The following is a 23,127-nucleotide window of genomic DNA, read 5'->3' on the forward strand; positions in this document are numbered from 1 at the left end:
TCTCCCTCCCTCCTCCCCTTCGCCCCCACCCCCCCCCCCCCCCCCGCCGCCCCCATCGCTGTGATCTCATGCAGCAATCCTACTCTTCCACCCACTCTCTGCTCTAGGTCTAGCGTCCTGCACGTCCTGGTGTTTGGTGGGTGTTTCATTGGCCACTTTGTCTTGTCAGTCTGGAACGACCAGACAAATTACTATTCCTTACACCAGTCCTTCTGCATTAAAATCTTTTTAAAAACCTAACTCTTTGACTGACTTTGGTCATATCCTTTCTATCCCACCTGTTTCCTACTTTGTTTGGTCTCCAATGCTGCCTCTGTAAAGCTTTTCAGACATTGTCCTGTGTGAAGGACCCTATATAAATGTAAAATGTGTTGTTCTACAGTCTCAACAAGAGAACATGAATGGATGCCCCTGGAGCTGTGCTTCGGGATCCCCCTGTTTGTTTCAGAACTCAACCAGACTGTTTGTCAGAAAATTGCCACACATGGATTGTGTGGCAAGGAGAGGTACATATTGTGGCAAACATGCAGATTTTTTTCTTTTTTGGATTCAGAAGTTTATTTGCTTTATAAATCTGTGTACATATTGAACACAAACGGTTAGGATTTAAAACTGCAAAATGCTGAGAATTTATTGCTTTAAAAAAACTGCTGCCTAGATGAGTTACTTTGAGTGTCTCAGGTATGTTTATTGCTGTCCCTTTGGAAGCTGTCAATTTGCAAATAATAGCCGCCAAGTATTTTGTGGTGCCATTTTTTTTCAACCACCTTTTATTTGCCCAATGTATAAACTTGAATATAGAGACAATTAAATTATCTTAATGATGCAATTGAGAAATAATGAAAGGGTTTTACAATACCCAATCTTTTCATTGAGTTTAAGATATTACAGACCTATTTTCCCAAGAGTAGTTGCATATGACGTATAATAGATGGTTATGAACAACTCTCACTCACTGTTTGAAAATAATCTATACTATTAACCCTGGTGATGAGTAAAAATTGTATCTCTCTCTTAGAAGTCCTCAATTTTCATTCCCTAATTTGAGTGACAGTGCAAACTAATCCCACAGTGCAACCAGCTGGTGTCCTTTAGTTGTCTCATGCTTGCATTCAACAGCTCAAGTATGGATTCCTGTAACTTTCTTCCTTTCCAGACACTGCAATATTGCCCTGAAAGTGTAGGGAGAGAATTTGCAAAGTTAATATGATTAGTGAAGCAGGTCATTCTCTTTTTTAATAAAAAAAAGGTTNAAACTGCTCAGGTGAATACAGCGATGATTTTGTGCCACTGCAAATGTAATACTTGAAGCTCAGAAGTGTTATTCTGCTGGGAGTAGTACTTAATTAATTTAAGATAAAACCCATCAGTTTTGTTAAATGTCTCAATTTTTTTTGTTTCAAACCAGAATCAAGTATTTTTTACTTCTGTTGCCAATTTATGTCTTTAATGAGCATAGTTGAATAATTGTGAATTAATTTTTTTGTTGTGTATAATTGAGTTGCACACTATGTTCTCTGCAGCCTTCAGAAACTCTTGCATTCCAGTCGCAAACTGTCTCTTCAGGTCCTCAACTTCGTACAGTCATTCCAGGTTTGTGGTGTTGGTGACTCCAATACTTTTGTGTTTCATTTAAATTTAAGAACTTTGGCAAAATTTTTCCATTTAAGGAATATAGCTAGCGAATGATACCATATTTATGCACTGAGTAAACCTTGTCAAATAACCCAAGTAACATGCTTTATGACACCTATCCATTCAATAATTGTATTTAATAGTTGGTAAGTGTTTTTAACCAATTGAACAGCCCTATGTTTGCTCTGTCAGAAAACCATTGTCCAATTTCAGATTCAATAGGAAAACAAATTGTTCCATTAAAAATTTTTCAGTTTGAGCAAAGTTCCATTTTAATTTGCATGACTTACAAGAAGGCATGGTGGTATGAAAGGAAATGGTCTCTACCCAGCTCCACCATTCACAAAGCCAACTGATTCAGAACTCTACTACTTTATCCTCACACATACCAAACTCCTCACTCCCATCACCCCAGTCCTTGCCAGATTCCTGTCATAGAACGGATCGATTTCAAGATCCTCACACTCGACTATAAATCACTTTGTGTGCTAGTACTTCCCTGCCTCTCTCATTTGCACACACTTTACTCCTCTCACTGCCCCTTTGCTTGGCTTGGGCCATCTCTGCCTCCCCTGTCCCCTCGTTCCACCATTAGCGAGTGTGCATTCAACGGCTGGAACTCCCTGCCTCAATCCCTCCGCCTCGATCCCTCTTTACCCATCAAATCTCACCTGAAGACTTCTTCTGTTGTGCCTATAGTCATTTGCCCTTTCTTTCTAGTTGGGTGTAACACCCTGGCTTTGTTCAGCACTCTTGAGACAGTAGTGTGAAAGGTGCTACATAAATGCAAGTTTTGGTAGTGAGGAGCAATTCTCATCCATGCATTATTCTATTCAGTCATTTTGGTTTTGATTGGGGAAAAAAAGCAATGCTTAGTGACACATTGAGCTGTCCATTGTGCATTGTAATAGGTGCCCATTTCACACTTGGAGGAAACCAGTTAAATATACATTTGACTCAAATTCAAAAATGAGCTGGAATCCAGATAAAATATATGTCCTGAAAGTAGTGAGCACAATGTTGTGTGCTTATAAGGCTTACATTTTCTTTGAAAGGTTATCTTTTGAAAAGCTTTTCTCATACTTTGTTTTGTGTGTCCAGGACCCTGGAGACTCTGACAGTGGTGTTGCTACATTACTTAACCAGCCACCACCTGATGCAGGAGTTCCACTTCCAGCCAAGAATCTCATCTTCAAAGATGGTGTTTTGTCTGAATGGGTTGGACAGTCTCCTTCATCTGTACATATTGCAAAATCGCACAAGGACCAAACTAACTAAACCCATTCCTATTGTTGGAATACTGCCTGTCTCAGTAGGTAAATGTCACAGGGAACAGATGTATTTACTGCATCTCCTCTTAACCTTTAGGGACAGCAAAGCATTTACCTGCTGATCCAGTTTAATGTGTTCAAATAGCACCTTAATAATGTAAAAAAAAGGAAATATGTATGAACTCTTCCTGTTTGATTTGAGTTTTGTGTATAAAAATTAAAAAGCAGAAGAAAATGTCAGCTTATGGATAAGGGTAAACAGACCAGTTACTTCTTTCAGTGTGAGCAATCGTTAGGCATATTTTCCCTTGGTCCATGTATACTTTGCAAAAATTGCACTCGCCTTTTTACGAGGCTCTTTCACGGGCACCCAGCAACTATGCCATCCTGCCAGTAAAATGGAAATGTGTGTTATAATTTCCAATTTCCCTTTGGATTGGAAGTTGGAATTTTGCTTTCATTGAGTTGTATGGAGAGCTCTTTTTTTCTCCCTTCTAATACCCCTCTACCAGGAGATGGTTGGATACGTCACCCTAGTGGCCCAGTTGCAAACAGTATTTCTAGTACAAGTTAGTTGGATTAGTCACCTCAATTACCTTAACCTTTGACTATAATATTGAGATGTGTTAACTCCTCCGTTTTGGCATAATTTGAGATCCCATATCAAATTGGAAAACATCCTCTGAGCTAAAGGAACAAAACTTTTGCATTACGAGAGTGCACACATTAAACACTAATTTGAGTGGATAAAGTTAATGTGATATTTACAAAACCTCACAATTCATGGGGATATGGAATACCAGGATGTTGAACATATACTTGCTATGTGTAGTACTGTGGTGTAAATATTGTCTGTCATCAAGGATGTATAAAAGTGTAGTTGAGAAGGGGAAGTGGCTGTTTTTTCTGTTTCCCCATCCTCCTCTGGTGATTTACATCAGAGCAAAATACTGGCTTAATCTGTTGTGTGGTTGTTGGTCAACCATCAAGGTTCAGTAATAAGTATCTGGGTATATCTACCATGATTGCAAGCTCATGAAAGATAATACTGTATCAGAAATACAATGCTAATTTATTAGCTATGTGCAACATATCCATTTCATGTTATTGACCGTATACAATGTGTACGAATTATTCTTGAGGGTGGAAATCTAGAGAAAGATTAATTTAACCTAATCAAGGCTTTTTTAATGTTAATAACCCTGTCTAGGATGAGGGCGTATTTTTCATAGCAAACGCTTTTACTATAAATCAGTTTTAATTCTTCGATTTCAATAGTCATTTAATAGATTATTTTGTACTTTTTTAATAGGTATCTCACCTCTGAAGTTAATTTGAGAGAAATTCTGATAATTTCAAAAGTTTCTATTTTGAGTTCTGTGATTTTTGAAGCAGGAAGTGGCTTTGGGGGGAGAAGTGGCCGGTGGAAAGTTTCTGATTTCATACAAAACGCAACTTGCAGAAAATATGGACCTACTTTTGTTTAACTGTTACAAAGCTGCTTTTTACATGCAGTTTTGTGCTGCTGCTCAAAGCTGATTCTTTTTACAGAAGTATTTAAGATAACTGATGAAGTGCTTCATTAGGAAACTTATTTGCTGGCTTTTTTAAAGCTGGTTTTATTACTTAAGTAAATTCACTTAAGTGGACTGCACTCACTGTTGTTCAGTAGCAACAATATTTCTTTGTAATATCAGTGATTCCAGTTCAAATGCTGCTGGAAACGATCTTGTAGCGAATGAGTTAAACCACCATGTGTATTGTCTTTATGATTATTATATTGTTGCAATGCCACTGATGTAGTTATGGAAATTTCTGAATACTCCTATTTTCATTCTGTGATGCCTTTTAAATTGAAGCAGTTAATAAGTTATCTTGGCAGTTATCTCTCTGCAAAACAACAATGAAGTATAAAACGACATTACCTTGAACATGTGTAAATATATAAGCCCAAATTTGTTTTCATTGATGCTTCCCATTGACTGTAACATGAGGCATTGTACATTTGTCTTTTGCACTGCACATTACCACAGTTCCTTAATAACTGTCCTGTTTTGCAAAAGAAAAGTCAATAAATCATTGTTACTGCCATGAGCTATACCTCGCAGGCACTTTGGTCTGAGAACTGACCTCGACCTGGCAAAATTTTGAGCGGTCAGACTGTTAACTCATATTGAATTAAAAAAAATTGGGCATTCAATCTGCACATTATGTTGAAGTATATAGTAAATAAATGTTAACAAACTTAATGTCTTTTTTGAATTTGTCTGCTGTGTGTGGTCCATTGAACTGTGCAGTGATATGGTGTTTTCACAATTATAAAATTACCATGGTTACACAATGTTTGTATAGATGGTTACACATTTTGAAACTGGTTTTATTACTAACTTCAATGCAGTCAATTTAGCTGGTATATTTGACATTGCCAGGACATTGCCTTTGAGCTCATGCAGCAGTCTAAGTTGATAGTTCAATCCACTGCTGGGGGGAGTGCTGTACTGCCAGAGATGCTGTTCTTCAGATGAGATGTTAAACTGAGGTCCTGTCTGCCAGTTCAGGTGGACGTTAAAAATCCCATGGCACTAGTCAAAAAGAGAAGGGAGTTTCTCCCAGTGCCCTGGCCAACAATCCCCCAGATACAATTGGTCATAAACTTCATGACTGTTTGTGGGATATTGCTATGTGCAATTTGGCTGCCACATTTGACTACAAATATGCAGTCACTTTACTGTAAACCTGTAAAGTGCTTTGAGACAACGTAACAACTTTATCAAATGCAGCTATTATTTCTTGTCCTGCATTAAATGAGATGGGCTACTGACTATTCTGTATGCTGATGTATTAAAAGTAAAGCATTTGGAATTCTGGAAGCCTTTGATAGACTCTTAGCAATATACCAGATATTACTTTTATGTTTGGGAAAAAAATGAAATCTTGCTAATGGAAAATCAACAACAACAACAACAAGATTCCATTTATAGAGCGCCTTTCACGTCAGGAGGACGTCCCATCAAAGGTGGGGAGGGACTGCCTCTGCCACATTTCATGTGATAAACATCAAATCTACTGCTAAATTACCCCCATGTTCTCACATCATTCATTACTTTCAATTATTCATCTATATTAATAAAGATGTAGTGTCTATCTGTCTGTCCATCTGTCTGCCAAGCAACTCAATAACTGATTGCCACAGCGACATGATTTATACCTCGGAAAGGTCTTGAATGGAGGAGTGTCATGGGCATATTTTTGGTGGGTTATCTCCTATTGTGGATGAGCTATGACCTAAAGAAGCTCCTTCCATATGTATGGCAGTTACATGTATGCTGCAGTTAGACCTGGAGGCCGCACCGACTCCCAGTGGGGCTGTGACACACAGCAAGCACTGCAGACGAAGCCAAGCAGCGGGAACAAGATGGCGGTGGTGAAGTGGAAGTTGCTTCAAGCTGCGTGGAGGGCAGCTGTCCAACTGCTTTTCCTGCTGTGTCGGAGTTGGACCGGTGGCGGGTTATGGTTGGCTTCGTAAGGCTGCAGGGTTTCTGGGTTCCTCTGCTCCGCAGCCTATCAGCAACTAGCCGGAGAGGGTGAAGCCTGGGGCATGAGTTGGGGCCTCACCCAGGGTTCGGGTTTAGCCCCTTCCCCTCTCATGCATATAATTTTATATAATAAAATCTAATACTAATAAGGACGAAATGTCTGTGTGTCAATCTACATTTGATATTGATTTGGTTGTAAGCGAAGCTGTAACGGGTACAGTTAGTGTAATATAAACTAATGAAGACCATTAACTGTTGATGTGAAAATGCTATGTACTAATTTGCTGATACAAATAGAGAATCTGAAGTATTTTAGTTTCAAATAATTCTTGCATTTGATACCACAAATACCAAATTATTTTCCTAGACTGAACACAAGTTCAGTTCATAATGGAAATCTAATGCAAACATGTAACAATCAATATGGGGCAATGTTCATGTGCAAAATGAGTGCAAAGTGTAGTGTGCAAAGTGAGTACATCTGGTTTGTTGCTATTTTCCACATTGTGGCATAAGTAATGATCTAATATTTGCAGTTAGGGGTTCACTGTCTCCTTGGGAGTTTCAGTGACATCAGAGGATGAGAATCTTTTAAACGAAATAAAATTGTCACACTGTATTCTGATGTAAATTCTTATTGATGAAGTAATGCATGTAATCGAAGGATCTAATTCTTAAATACAAGACAGCACATTGACTTCTTGAGAGATTAGCAGGTTTGGAATACCTAGGCTGAGATATCTATCTATGAAGTTTGTATGTAGTGAATGAAAAAGGCATTATATGTAATACAATAGAGGGCCAAATGGACATCACTGGAGAAGACGGGACGATCGAATATACTCTGATAAGGCACATGTATAAAGGGGTAAATATTGTACATGTGTACATAACACTGATGGTGGAAGGTGACCGTAAGCACAGTTAAAAAGGAAGGTTTTCAGGCAGGACTTGAGAGAGGGGGAAATGCAGAGGGATTGAGGGAGAGTGTTCCAGAGTTTTCGGGGGGTAGTGGCTGAAAGTGCGACCTCCAATGGTGGAGCGGATGGTGCCAGTTGAGCGGAGGCGCCGGGTGGTGGATTAGGGAGTGAGGAGGTCGGAGAGGTAGTGCTGATGCAGGACTTCAATCAGTCCCACATAAAATGGAAGTACCCATGTGCAAAAGTCTGTACTTATTAATGGATACGTGACTGCTTGCTGACTCAGCGTGTCAGGGAACCCACAAGAGGTTCCTTGAATTCTAGTCAGTGACCCAGACACTTTTCAGGAAGTAGGTGATCCACTTGACTCCAGAGGACAAAGCAGTAAATTGCATTCATATAGCGCCTTTCATGACAGGAGGATGTACCAAGGCGCTGGACAGTTGAGGGTTTACACCAGAGCAGTGGGCTGGAGGCAAGAGGTGGAGGGTAGGGAGGATAGGGTTAGGAGAACATAAGAATTAGGAGCAGGAGTAGGCCATTCGGTCCCTCGATCCTGCCCCGCCATTCGATAAGATCATGGCTGATCTTCTGACCTAACTAATTACCTGCCCTATCCCATATCCCCTAATCTCTCTATTTTTAAAAAATCTATCAGTCTCAGCCTTGAAGATGTTCAAGGACTGAGCATCTACAGCCTTCTGAGGTAGTGAATTCCATAAATTCATTACCCTCTGAGTGAAGAAATGTTTCCTCAACTCTGTTCTAAAAGGCTGACCCTTAATTTTAAGACTGTGACCCCTGGTTATAGATTTTCTGTACTCTAGAGAATACAGCCCTAGTTTATTCAGCCTGTCCTCAGAGGTCAGTCCCCTCATCCCAGGAACTAACCGAGTGAATCTACACTGCACTCCCTCTAGGGCAAGTATGTCCTTTTTTAAAAAAGGAGACCAAAACTGAACACAATACTCTAGGTGCGGTCTCACCAAGGCCCTATACAGTTGCAGCAAGACTTCCCTACTCTTGTACTCTAAACCTTTTGCAATGAACGCTAACATGTCATTCGCCTTCTTAGTTGCTTGCTGCACCTGTAAACTAACATTTTGAGATTGGTGTACAAGGACAACCAAATCCCTCTGAACACTAACACTGTCTAATCTCTCCCCCTCTAGAAAATAATCTTTGTTTTTCTATTTTTTCTACCTTGGTGAATAACTTCACACTTCCCCACATTAAATTCCATCTGCCACCTACTCGCCCACTCCCCTAGCCTATCTGTATCCCGTCGCAATCTTTTCGCATCATCCTCAGAGCTTACTCTCCCACCTAGTTTAGTGTTATCCACGAATTTAGATACGTTACATTCAATGTCCTCGTCTAGATCATTGATATAAATTGTAAATAGCTGAGGCACAAGCACTGATCTTTGTAGCACTCCACTAGTCACATTCTGCCAATTCACGAATGACCCGTTTATCCCTACTCTCTGTTTTCTACCCATTAGCCACTCTTCAATCCATGCTAATATGTTCCCATTAATCCCGTGGGCCTTAACCTTGGACAATAGCCTTTTGTGTGGCACTTTGTCAAATGCCTTTTTAAAATCTAAATATACTACATCTACTGGTTCCCCCCTATCTAACCTGCTAGACACATCTTCAAAAAGCTCTAAAAGATTAGTTAAGCATGACTTCCCTTTTGTAAAGCCATGTTGACTCTGCCTAATCTTGTTATGGTCTTCCAGGAATCCCATAACAACATCTTTAATTAAGAACTCAAGAATTTTCCCTACCACTGATGTCAGACTAACTGGTCTATAGATCCCCATCTTTTCTCTCCCACCCTTCTTAAATAGCGGTGTTACGTTTGCAATCTTCCAATCAATGGGAACCGTTCCAGAATCCAGAAAATTTTGGAAGATCAAAGACAAGCCATTCACTATCTCAGTAGCCACCTCTAAATTCCATCATATTATGATCACTTTGCACTAGAGGAGCCTTAATTTCCAGTTTGCTGATCAGCCCTGCTTCATTACACAAAACAAGGTCTAATATGGCCTGTTCCCTGGTTGGCTCCTCGGCATACTGATCTAGATAATTATCCCTAATACATTCTATAGACTCTTCCTCTATCATACTTTTCCCAATTTGGTTGTCCCAATCTATATGCAGATTAAAATCACCCACAATTAATGTTTTTCCTTTTCTACATACTCCGCTAATTTCCTGATTTATACCTTGAGAGATACTATGACTGCTGTTCGGAGTCTATAAACTACTCCCACTAGAGTTTTCTGCTCCTTGTTGTTTCATACTTCTACCCATACTGACTCTACTTCCTGCTTTTCTGATTTAAAATCTTTCCTCTCTACTGTTTTTATGCCATCCTTTATTAGCAGGACCACCCCCCTCTCCTCGTTTACCACATTGCCTATCTTTCCTATACACCACGTACCCTGGAATATTTAGCTCCCACCCTTGATCTCCCTGTAACCATGTCTCGGTGATGGCTACTAGATCATACCCATTTGTTTCTATTTGTGCATTTAACTCATCTATCTTGTTTCGAATGCTTTGCGCATTCAGATATAGCACCTTTAATTCTGACTTCGGGCTATTAGTCCTATTCACCAGTACCCTATCCGTGGGCTTCCTTTCCCCGCTTGACACCCTTTGCTCATCTCCCTGGTTAATCTGCTCTCCTACGTTCATCGATCCTAATTTTAATTGTAACGGATTACATGTGATTAAATTTACCCCCCCCCCCCCCTTAGTAGTTTAAAGTCCTGTCTACCTCCCTATTTATTTGTGTTCCCAGGACATTTGTCCCAGCCCTGTTTAGGTGGAGTCCATTCTTTTGGAATAGCTCCTGTCTCCCCCAATACTGGTGCCAGTGGCCTATAAAGTGAAACCCCTGCCCTCCGCACCATTCTTTTAGCCAGGTATTCAGTTCTTTAATTTTTTTTGCCTGTACCAATTTGCCCCTGGCTCAGGTAATAATCCCGATATTAATACCTTCAAAGTTCTACTCTTTAGCTTAACTCCCAATTCCCAGAATTTGCTGTCCTACCTAGATCATTGGTCCCGATGTGAATCATAACTATTGGATCCACTCCCTTCTGCTTCGAATTTTTCTCCAGCCCAGAAGTGACGTCCTTCACCCTGGCCCCAGGAAAGCAACAGAGTCTTCTTGTCTCCTTGCTACGGCTGCAGAAAAGTGTGTCAGTCTTCCTGAGTGTCTCATCCCCAATTAACACTATATTCTTTCTGACTATTCCCAGTGTGGCCTCCTGTATAGAGGTGTTGGGGTAAGTTTGCCCATCTTCCTCACAGACTTCCTTGTCAACACAGGTTGCAAGTATTTCATACCTGTTGGACAAGGTTAAAGCCTGGGGTTCCTCTGCCCCTCTCTTTCGGGTCCTCTTACGCGCTTGTCTGACCGTCACCCAGTCCTATCCGTGGCTGGCAACGGAATGGTGACTGAAGACAAGGTTGAAGATGAAGCTTTTGAGATGGGCCTTGGAGGCAAGAGAGGGGACACGGTAGAGGGGCTCCTGGATGGAGTAACAGAGAGTGGGTGCAGAAAGGTTGAAGGCCCAACCACCGATATTGAAGCGGATAGGTCGGGGGTCATGGAATAGACCAGGGAGCGGAGGGAGCAGACAGATTGGTAGGGTTTTAGGAGGTCACAGTGGTAGGGCGGATCAAGACCGTGGAGTGTTTTAAAGGTGAGGACAAGGATTTTAAACTCGATCCTCTGGGAAGATAGGGAAGATGTGAAATCCCCAAATGAATCAAATGGGGTTGAAAAAGAGAAAGGAAATGTTCTTGTGTTGTTGCTAATTGCTGTTATTAAATAAATGCATTGACTCTGGAGACCTGTAGTGTAGTGGTTAGCGAGAGACCCGGGTTTGATTCCGGAGCGGGGTGAAACCCAAGTTTCCTTACTCCACGTGCCTGTTTACCTAGCAGTAAGTAGGAACTCAGTTGTTAGTTATTTGGTGGATCGAGCGGGGACAGCAGGAAAAACCAGCAGCAGCATCATGACACCATACCCAGCAGGCAGGCATTTCACATCCTAACAACTCGGTGGGTGTGTAAAAAAAACAAATACTTGTAATTTCACCCATTCCTATTTTACTTGCTATCTTGAATTCATATATACAAATATTTGCTGCCTGGTGAATACGAGTAACCCTATGTATTTCTCCCCCCCCCTCCCCTCGCCCACCCACCCACCTGTAGATATAGCCACAGACAATGGAGCTGTTTGCTCCAAATCTTCATGAGCATTCACACCTACAATGTGAAAACTAATGTTTTATATATAACTTTGAAAATGAGAGATCAGATGCTTGCTAGATTTAATTCATTTTCCTGACCCACTCCTTGAATTGCCTTTGTCAAAAACTTTTCAAAGGAGAATTCCAGACAAGGCACAAAAAGGCATATTGTTAATTCTCACCAGGGAGAGTGTGGATTTCTTCAGCTGATCAAGAGTGAAAACACATTAAAAATAAATTGGTTAAAAAGTGCCCCAGTGACTAGAAATTCGATTTTAAAAAGGTAGTGAGTGAGTTGGATGAGGATGATTCATTGACCTAGAGAAGGAGCTCCATCTACTGGTAATTATTATAATAATACCAATACTACTACTATTAACAGATGAATTGGTTGCTGCTGTGTGGCATGTGTTAGCAAATAACAGAGGGTTGGTATATGGTACAGTGAGTTAAACATGGCCCAGTATGTGATGCCGCATTGTTGAAGTATGGCACCGTGTGTTGGAACAACAGCAGATCGTGTTCCTAAGTGGCACAGTACACTGGAATATAGCACAGCGTGTTGAAACATTAATCATGGCATGGGGTGGGCACACTACATCACCCTACTTCTTTGTCTCGTGTTTATAAGGGACATTCAGTTTTGGGGGTTAAATTCAATTTAAACTCTGTAGATTGAGTTGGCCAGTTTTAAGATGGCTTTAAGTGGAGTCCTGCAGTGTGTTGGTAAGGGCACTCACCTCACAAGTGAGAGGACCTCGGTTAGGTTCCCGGACAGGGTGAAACCTTAGGCAAGTTTCCTTACTCCACACGCTTCTGTTTACTTAACAGTAAGTAGGAACCCGTTGTTAGCCGATTGGCAGATCACTTTCCGGGGGTAATGATCCCTTCAAAAAATTTAAATAATTTGGTCACTCAATCCACGACTGTTTGTGGGACACCGCTGTGCGCAATTGGCTGCCACATTTCGCGCATAAAATATACAATCAATTAATTTCACAATATATTCTGTGAAGTGTTTTGAGATGTCTCGAAGACAAGATAAGGTGCAATATCAAATGCAAGTATTATGTTATTACCACTAATAGTAATCCTTGCATTTTGATAAAGCGCCTTTTATCATGTCGTTGAGACGTCTCTAAGAGGTTCACTGAAAATATTGTAAAGTGGATTGATTGTATATTTTGTGGGTGAAACGCGGCAGCCAATTTCGCGCAGCAGTGTCCCACAGTTGTGGATTGAGTGACCAATTTCTTTTTGAAAAGATTAGCCAAACCATTTGGTCTGTATGAGTGACAGTAGTACAGTATACACTATAAATATGCAGTCAATTCACTTTACAGTGTGTTCTGTGAAGCGCTTTGGGACGTCCTCCCGACATGAAAAGTGCTATATCAAATGCAAGGATTATTATTATTATTATTATTATAAGTGTGCCAGTGACTGTGATTCAGTGTAAGTTATTAGTGTGTAGTAATGACTGTGATACAGTGTAAACTATTAATGTGTAAGTGACTGTGATACAGTGTAAACTATTAGTGTGTGTTCATACATACTTATTTACAATATATTTCATAAATATAAGATCTAAAAGTTGCATGTTATGCTAACAATACGCATATGTTACGGCAGAAAAAAATCTGTTCATTCCAGGTTCACCCACTTCCTCTGTAACACAACACTATCTATCACTATAGTGTATTACATGCTTTGAGATGTCCTCCCGATGTGAAAGGTGCTACAGAAATGTAAATTTGTATTGTTGTATTGTATCTTTATTTGTGAGCCGCCCTCCACCCCTCCTGATCCCAACCAACTGCCTGGGTGCAGAACCCTAACTGTCCAGCACCTTGGGATGTCCTCCTGACATGAAAGACGCGATACAAATGTAATTTGTTGCTGCTGTTGAGTTGATGATGGACTTCCCTCTCTGTGAATGGAATGGTTAACCTTCTCTCTCATCTCCTGGGAGGTTCAGATGTGGGCTTTCTGATATTTTATGAATGTCATTTCACAGCAGTTTCCCTTTACAGCATCTGAGACAATGGGTAGTGATACAAAGCGAATCAGCCACTGCACAGAAGAGAAATTAGGTGATTCAAATGATGGAGGTGGTGGGCGAGTCTATCGGGCAACTGGGAGGAACTGTGGAGCTGGTGGACATGGGCACATAGCAGGTACAGTGCTCCGCAAACACATCATTCAGCATGTTTGCACTTAAAATGAGTCTGAGTTTCATTCTTACAACTGTTGCAGTTATTGTATGTAAGGCCATTATTAAACAGGGAGAATGAGATGAGCGACTGAGTACGTGGACTTCCGTGCAGCACTTTTCATCTTAACTTTTACCGTCTTTAGACAAGAAATGCTCCTTTACACTTCTTAGCACCGACCTTTCCATCTTTTGTAAATTATAAATGGAAACTATGACAGGCAGAAATTCCTCCAGTAATCAAACTGTTCAGTGAACAAGACATCTGTATTTTTCAGAAGGGCAAGGACATGTCAATTGCAATTACGAACAAGCAGTGTTCCAAAGTAATAAAGGAGAAATAATTAAATTTATTCAAACATTGATATTTAAGTTGATTCCCCTTCTCCCCCAGTATATTTGAGGTTTGTGTTGTGAACTGGTCAGTAAGTCTAATACTTTCTTTAGTTACTCCAGGTAGTGGAGTCCTGTAGCTCAGTGGTTAGAGCACTCGCTTTGCAAGCGAGAGACCTGAGTTCAATTCCAGGCAGGGCGAAACCTTGGGCAAGTTTCCTTACTCCACACGCCTAATAATAATCCCTCCAAAACCAAAAAAACAATAATAAATTGGTCATTTTCGATCTACGACTGTTTGTGGGACATTGCTGTGCGCAATTGGCTGCCGCGTTCGCCCACAAATATTTACAGTGTGTTCTGTGAAGTGCTTTGGGACGTCCTCCCGACGTGAAAAGCGCTATATCAAATGCAAGGATTATTATTATTTAGTTTGTTGTTGAAGTGGGGAAACCATTCAATTACCCTCAGTGGCTCTGGGAGAATTGGGGAAAGATCCAAGAAAAGTTACAGTTGTCCAACCTGCCAGAAGAGAGGATGGTTGGGCTGTCTCACTCACACACTGACTGTCACTCACACACTGACTGTCACTCACACACTGACTGTCACTCACACACTGACTGTCACTCACACACTGACTATCACTCACACAGTGACTGTCACTCACACAGTGACTGTCACTCTCACACTGACTGTCACTCACACACTGACTGTCTCACTCGCCTACTGACTGTCTCACTCCCACACTGACTGTCTCACTCCCACACTGACTGTCACTCACACACTGACTGTCACACACTGACTGTCTCACTCACACACTGATTTATCACTCACACACTGACTATCACTCACACACTGACTGTCACTTACACACTGACTGTCACTCACACACTGACTGTCACTCACACACTGACTGTCACTCACACACTGACTATCACTCACACACTGACTGTCACTCACACACTGACTGTCACTCACATACTGACTATCACTCACACACTGACTGTCACTCACATACTGACTGTCTCACTCACACACTGACTGTCTCACTCACACACTGACTATCACTCACACACTGACTGTCAGTCACACACTGACTGTTTCACTCACACACTATCACTCACACACTGACTGTCACTCACACATTGACTGTCACTCACACACTGACTGTCACTCACACACTGACTGTCACTCACACACTGACTGTCACTCACGCACTGACTGTCTCACTCACATACTGACTGTCTCACTCACACACTGACTGAGATGCTATCAGTTTATTGCCTCATTCAAAGAACGGCACCTCTGAAAATGCTTAAGTATGGTGATGGGTTTCTGGATGTATCAGGCACCTGGCTGACAAATAAAAAAAAGTGTTGTGTAGAATCCCATGTTCCCAATGTGGTCGTAAAATTAGGTTAGTAAAGGCTCCTATGGAGTATAAACACTGGTACCGACTGCTTGAGCCAAATGGCCTGTTTCTATGCAGTAGTATGTAATTCATTTTATACATGTTTGGAAACTAATATCAACATTTAAGTATTTCATAATCCAGTAACAATTCCAGAAAATGTGTCTTTTTTAAAAAATAATCGATTCCTGTTACAATTTTTGTTGGCACATTTCATTAGTGTAAGGGTTAATTTAAATTTGTGACCCTGCTGTGAAGTAAGGACTGACACAAATGTTGTACAAAAATATAGATGTTTATTAATTCAGATTAGTAATAGTTATAAGTAATTAAAAAAATACATCACAATAATGCTTACGTATCGACACAATGATTTAAGTTGACCTAACCAAATGCTGCGGAAAACATAGAGGAGCAATGTCCAATTTAATGTCCATTTTAATGTGTCCTTTTTAATCCAACTATATATGTCCATCAAAAGTTATCCAAGTATTCTTGTACGTTTCTCAGTTCGATCATCCAAAAGTATCCAGGTATTATTGTATGTTCACTTCAATCCCTCAAAAGTATCGAGGTATTATGGCACATCCAATTTGATCCTTCTGCTTCTTCAATTATTTCTTCTGATTCTCTTCCGAATTGATCTCTGTTTATACAACTCATTAGACGATCTTTCACCTATTGTCTTTTGCAAGGTGGTTCCTTTGTAAAAAATACAACACAGCTCTCTCTCCAGCTGCAGACTATTTTCCCATGAGAAAATGACTGATAAGGACTGAAAACAATTTGTTATTTATAAACAGTCTTTGTTTCTTCTGCAAAGCTAGTCACAACCAGCTCCCATCATATGAGATTGATCATATGTCTTAAATATATAAACAACGCTAATATAATTTGAGATATTATTTAACTCATTAATTACAGAATCTTACATTGTTCGTTAAAGTGTTAAAGTGTTCACTTTCATTGCCATTTCATGTGGTTTGAATTCTACCTTGGTTCATTCAGACATTTTACATAGCTTTCAATAAATTTATGTTTCCATTTTCGCAGTATACTTTGATGTAGAAATGTGTCTGGATGAATCAACATTTAATAATAAATCCTAGTTCAGGGAATGCATAATTCATTACTACACTGATAAATGTCTATAATTACTTGACAGAGATGACAATATGAAGGAAATAAAATTAGAATTTACAATTTGCACTGGTCAGATGAAAGACTTTCATATATTTCTTTTTTAACTGTTTCCTGCAATTGTCAGCTTTCCTTTTTATATAACAGAAAGTCTGCTGAGGCAAGTGGAACAAGCACCAGAGAAGACAGACAGGCTTGTGCAGACTTAATTAGTGGTTTAAACTTTAACGAAATTGGATGCTCCGTGTTGACATGCAAGAAGAGAAAGGCGAGTTAATTCTGAAGGTATCGTCACAGCAATGAAAATATCCATTGAAATGTTTACAATGTCCTCATGGTGTAAGACATTCACTGGTCCCTGTAGTATGATAGGGTTCATCAGACATTTGTGGGGTTTCGATTAAGTTCCTTCAGATGGCTGCAAGCAAGAGCATATGTTACTGCCATAGCGCAGAGACTGGATCAAGATGCTGTCACAGTTACTTTATTTTTCCATACTCTATCCTGTATAAATTGTATAATATATTGTAAATATATCTGCATGTTGGGGGTTGCCTGCCCCTTTAAGGTACTAAGTCTAGGTCTGGGAAAGAAACAGTTACTTGCAACAAGTTAAACCACGTTGCGTTCCTCAGGGCTCTGTCCCTTCTCTTCAATATCTACATGCTCCCTCTTGGTGACATCATCTGCAAACATAGGGTCAACTTCCACATGTATGTGGATGACACCCAACTGTGCCTCTCTGCCTCCACCCTTGATTCCAGGACCATCGCTGTGCCAACAAACATCTGTCAGACATCAAGTCCTGGATGAGAGCTAACTTTCTTCAGTTGAACATCAACAAGACCGAGGCTCTCCTGTTTGGCTCCCGGCAGCGCCTCCTCACCTCAGGCACTGACAGCATCACCATCCATGGTTGCACACTCCACCTTACTGAGCCAGTCCCAAACCTTGGGATTTTGTTTGACCCTCAACTATCCTTTCTACCCCACATCTGCACCATGGCCCGCTCTGCCTTCCCCCATCGCCCGGCTCCACCACTCTCTCACACCACAGGCCGCCAAGACCCTCATACACGCATTCGTAACATCCAGGCTTGACAATGCAAACTCCCTGCTTGTCGGCCTCCCCAACTCCTTCCTCCATAAGCTGTGGATCATCCAGAACTCTGCAGCCCGTATCCTCTCCCACACCAGGCTCCGTGACCCTATCACCCCATCCTCACCCGACCTTCAAAGCCCTCCATGGCCTTGCTCCCCCCTACCAATGCGACCTCCTAAACCCCTACCAACCTGCCCACTCCCTCCCCTCAGCGGGCTCCAGTCTGCTTCACGTCCCCTGCCTTATCTGCCCCACCATTGGACACTCTGCCCCCACCCTCCAGAACTCCATCCGGCAGTCCCTCCACCTCACCCCCTCCCTTGCTTCCTTCAAGACCTATCTCAAGACCCTCTTCTTCAACTGAGCCTTCAATCACCCACCTTCCTCCCCTGGCCTCCACCCTCTTCCGATCCCAACCGCCAGCTCAGGTCCGAAACACTGATTGTCCAACACCTTGGGACGTCCTCCCAACTTGAAAGGCGCTATACAAATGTAATTTTGTTTATGTTGTTTAGCGCGGGAAAAAAAACACACTGATCCTTTGTTTAATGGGAGGAACCATATGCTTTTATAAGGAGACTTGGCTTACCTCGTGGTTGCAGGCTGTCTTAGCCCAACAATTAATGGTACATGCCTGACTTGAGGGGGACTACCTCCAAGTCAAGATGAGTTTTTATTATTATTTTACTAAGATTATTATTTGCTGCCAGTTATCACAGTCAGTTATTGGATCTTGTTGGATCTGTTTCATTGTTGTGTTTATTTGATTCACTACGGCCTAGAAGTAAGATAGAAAGATATGCACCTGTCTTTAGTTAATAAACATCCTTTGTACCTGCTCAGCATTGCCTTTGAGTCTCCAATATATCCTTAGGGAGGGAGGAAGGTAAAACACATTAAAGCAGGAAGTTCCCATACCTAGTGGCTTGGTAGTGCAATAAGGCATTGGGGAAAGCATCCCAATTGTAGGGTCAGTAAGCTGAAATAGTCAAATTACCCAAGAGTGGGAATTTGCACTCACAGAGTTAGGAGTTAATACAGAGGCCACCCAGTACTCTGTGTCACTGACATTCACTAGGTACACGTTGGGGTGAGAACTGTTGCAATGCCCTAGAAGCATGTGAGAAGCAGCATTGGTAGGTTCTGGTAAACATCACATTCTTCCTCAATAAATGTGGCGGCCTGGCTCAGTGGATAGCATTTTTTTCTCTGAGTCAGAGCATTGTGGGTTCAAGCTCTATGTTACAATATTGAGTTCAGAGACTAGGCCAAAACTCCAATATATTACTGAGGGAGGCTGCATTATTGGAGGTGCCATTCTTCAGATGATATGTTAAACCATCTTCCATCTTCTTGATATGTTAAACCAAGGTTCCATCTTCCTGTTCAGGTGGACATTAAAAATCCCGCAGCACTATTTGAAAAGTGAAGGTTTCGAACCAGTGTTGTGGTCAACAATCCCCCTAGATAAAATTAATTTATTGGCTGTTTGTTGGACATTGCTGTGTGCAAATCGGCTGCCACATTTGCCTACAAATATAGTCACAACTCTTTACAGTAAATCCTTTAAGCATTTTGACATGTCTCGATATGATAAGGCGTTATATTAGATACAAGGATTATTAATAATAAGAACAATCACATCAAGCCAAAACAACAATATTCAGAATGCAAGAGAACAGGCGGAGATTTGGGTGCCAGATTTAGATGTTTCACCAGATTCTGTCTAGATACTGGAGACAGCAGTGGACGGTGAGTCAAATCTAAGCTCGGTTGATTCTCACCTTTACAATTAACTCGTGGTTTTTGCGACTGCTTAAAAAATATTCTGCTCGGCTCAACACAAATTAAAGAATAATTCTCTAAAATTTCCTGATAGGTCAAAGATCCTCTCAATATTTATTCATGAACCACTGTTTGTATAATTCAAGACTATTGCTTGCCACTTCCATTCCCCCACACGCTATCTGCAGCCATTGAAAGCACCAACCAATTAAACAGTCTTGCACTTAACTAATAATCCTTGGTATTTGTTTAGTGGCTGGCTTTCTGTGTAAGCCAGTGTTGGCAAACGTGTAGCCTGTAGGCCGCCAAGAAGCGCCCCACCCACACCCTCCACAAACATTCCCACAAGTCTAGGTAAGTCTTTGTTCGAATGATAGTGTGTTTTCAGTTTCTTCATGATTGAACATTTCCTTATATAATGGCATAAACCAAGAAATATTGAATCATGAAAATTTATTTTGTAGGCTGACCATAAAGGTTGGCCACCACTGGTGTAGATGATAGTCTGTCTGCACCCTACAGATCCGCGCTTTTGGTCACCTTCTTCCCTGTCCCCCTGGCTCGGTCCCAGGATCCATTACTGTGAAGCGCTCTTAGACGCCGTCCGACATGGAGGGTGCTATATAAATCCTTGTTGCTGTTGTTATTCTCTTTGACCGAGCCTTCAGCTCCCCTCTCGAATCTCTTCCCCCTCCTCGCTCCCTCCCTTCCCTCCCCTCACCCTGACCATTTCCCCCCTCCTCGCTCCCTCCCTTCCCTCCCCTCACCCTGACCATTTCCCCCTCCTCGCTCCCTCCCTTCCCTCCCCTCACCCTGACCATTTCCCCCTGTTCGGGTCCTGACCCAACTGTGCAGCGCCTTGGGACGTCCTCCTGACGTGAAAGGCGCTTTATAAATGGAATCTTGTTGTTGTCTTGTTGTTGTTGTTGAAATGACCACAGTAGATTGTTAAAGTTATTTTCTTGTCAACAATTCTTTTGCTGACAAATGATACTTGGAAAATGATGCCAACTAGTGAATGCCTAACTCTGCTCTTTCTGGCAGCGAGGTGGTATTTCTAACTCAGTGCCAGACCTCATTAATTCTAGCAAAGTAAGATTGGTATTCAACACTGGACAAAATAATCTCCAGGAGGAATGTCAGGTCTAAGTGTTTGCTCTTCCACCCCAACTCGAGTGGCACATCAGCATGAAAAGCTGTCTGTTTGACAGGTATGAAAATAACACTCTTTTGTTTGTGTGGCGAGAATTCTGCTAAATGTCCTAATTTTGCAGTGTTTGACTGTGTTGTGTTGTTTGACAGCAATTTGAAAATCCTTATCTGATTGATATGCAGCATTTGTGCACACTGGGAACATTGGCAAGGTTTTTTTATGTAGGGAAAAGAATGTTCTTTTTTCAGAAGATTTCAGAGAGTTTTTTCTCCTAAAAGAAAGTTCTTATTGTTTCATTGCTTCTTATGTAAAAATGTGTCACATTGTAAAGATTAGTTGGTTTAAATATTTAAAGTCGTCTAAAGCAGGTAAAAATGTTTAAAACCAAAGTTGCGTTCTTATTAACGTCTTAAATCACAACGTGAAAGTCACTATATAAATGCAATTTGTTATTATTGTTCTTTGATGCAAGTGAATTATTTAGCAGTTTCAGCCATTGAACCTTCCTGTGAGTTAGATACAGAAGGCGATACTTTTAAATTAATTTTGATGGGGCAACATATGAGGCAGTTTTTTAATCATGAGGCAAAGCTACTAATTTTCCACCATGACTTTGCTGCTCAATTAACTTTTCTTTGCAGTCAATTTAATTCCATACAATTGATCCACTGAAAATGATTTTAATTTATTTGATATCAAATCTGTACATAGTTTGTTTATATTGTTTTCTTGAAGTGAATCGTAACCCATTTGTAATTACAGAAGTACTGAAACACCTGATCTTTCTTTTTTATTTGATCAGACTCTGACATTATTAATAATAATACTCCTTGCATTTGATATAGCGCTTTATCACATCATTGAGATGTCTCAAAGTGCTTCACAGAATATATTGTAAAGTGGATTGACTGTGTATTTTGTGGGGGAGAGCATCACAAGATGACATCTTTTGACATTCATTGACATGAGAGAATTTTAATACCGAGCCTCAATTAGCGGCATAAATAGTTTAGTAAAAATGGCATTTATTATTGGGATAAAATGGGAGAATGATATAAATGCGTAAAAAGAACCTAACCCATGATGAAAGTCCAGACAGTTCTTGACATTTCTGAACTAGAGGAGCAGACTATTTATTGGTGTGATTGGAAGTGCTCAACGGCATCAACAAAGAGCTCACTCACTCAGTGAATAAGATACAGCACTTGTTGAAGTTAAGTAATAATAATAATACTCCTTGCATTTGGTATAGAGCCTTATCCTGCTGTTGAGACATGTCAAAGCTCTTCACAGGACACCGTAAAGTGGATTGACTGCGTAATGTAAGAACTGGGTTGTGCTTGAATGCTTTCTTATTGTCAAAAAAAATTGAGGAACTAGTTTGAAATATCAAGAAATGCTATTATCTCAATTCCAACATTGTGATGACAAGATGGGTGGCAATGTACTCAGCAGTGCCTCGGGGCAGTGTATGGAATTGGTGCATTGTGATATCGAGAGTGCCAACATAGTGTATTGCTGCCATAGCCATTTTGCTATCCTAATTTAAAAAGTGGTTAGCAGCAAATAAAAAGAATCACTTGCCAGATGTCAGTGACTGCCACACAGTCATTTGTTCAGCACATTTCACGCCAGAGGAGTATAAAATAAGCTTCAAGATGAATGCAATGGTACTAACTGTGTTCATTTGTTCTAATAATTTAAATAAAGATTAGGTTTTCAAACAGTTGATCTTTAAAATAATAATCCTTGTGTTTGATATAGCACCTTATCACATTGTTGAGTTGTCGCAATCTGTTTCACAGAATATACTGTAAAGTGGACTATTTTGTGGGCTTATCATTGTCGTTGAAATGTCCCAAAATGCTTCACAGGATTTTACTGTAAATTGTACTTAACTGTGTATTTGTATGCGAATGTGTGGTGCCTTGAAACAAAGGCAGAAGAATAATATGTAGAAAACTCTTAAAGATCAGGAAGGTTGATGATCCAAAAGGTTGTAACATGGAGTGATGTGTTACACAGTTAAGCCAAAAGTCTTGCCTATGGTTTCTGTATTCTGCTATAGGAAGGCACCTATTGTTCCTTCTTCAAAGGAATAGAAATTCAGCCTTGTGCTCCTGTTGCACACCTTTCAGTGACTGATTTGAGAAAGGTGTGTGGAACTGGGAACCTTTCAAGGATTTTTACAGTAAACCTGTTTTCAGCAACAGTCAGAGGACTGGATGGACTAAAGTGCCCTTTATTCAAGGATTGCCTCCAAATAATGGTTGGTTGACCAGGCCTGAAAAATTTCCACAGGTCTGCAAGTATTCCTCCCGAACTCCTAAAGCATTGTGCTTTGAGAC

General features: G+C 40.7%; 1 protein-coding gene across 1 annotated transcript in view; it reads left to right on the plus strand.

Annotated features, from left to right (window-relative positions):
• The window catches only part of fam91a1 (family with sequence similarity 91 member A1), a 30,130-nt gene extending 24,975 nt beyond the window's left edge, over positions 1 to 5,155 (plus strand). The window contains exons 22-24 of the mRNA XM_007900567.2: positions 383 to 506; positions 1,524 to 1,593; positions 2,737 to 5,155. Of these exons, the coding sequence (XP_007898758.1) occupies positions 383 to 506; positions 1,524 to 1,593; positions 2,737 to 2,913 (371 nt within the window). The 3' untranslated portion in view covers positions 2,914 to 5,155. The remainder of the gene's footprint in view (positions 1 to 382; positions 507 to 1,523; positions 1,594 to 2,736) is intronic.
• Positions 5,156 to 23,127: the final 17,972 nt, after the last annotated feature.

This window comes from Callorhinchus milii, unplaced genomic scaffold (genome assembly GCF_018977255.1).
Source record: "Callorhinchus milii isolate IMCB2004 unplaced genomic scaffold, IMCB_Cmil_1.0 Scaffold2, whole genome shotgun sequence".
In the NCBI taxonomy this organism is placed as follows: domain Eukaryota; kingdom Metazoa; phylum Chordata; class Chondrichthyes; order Chimaeriformes; family Callorhinchidae; genus Callorhinchus; species Callorhinchus milii.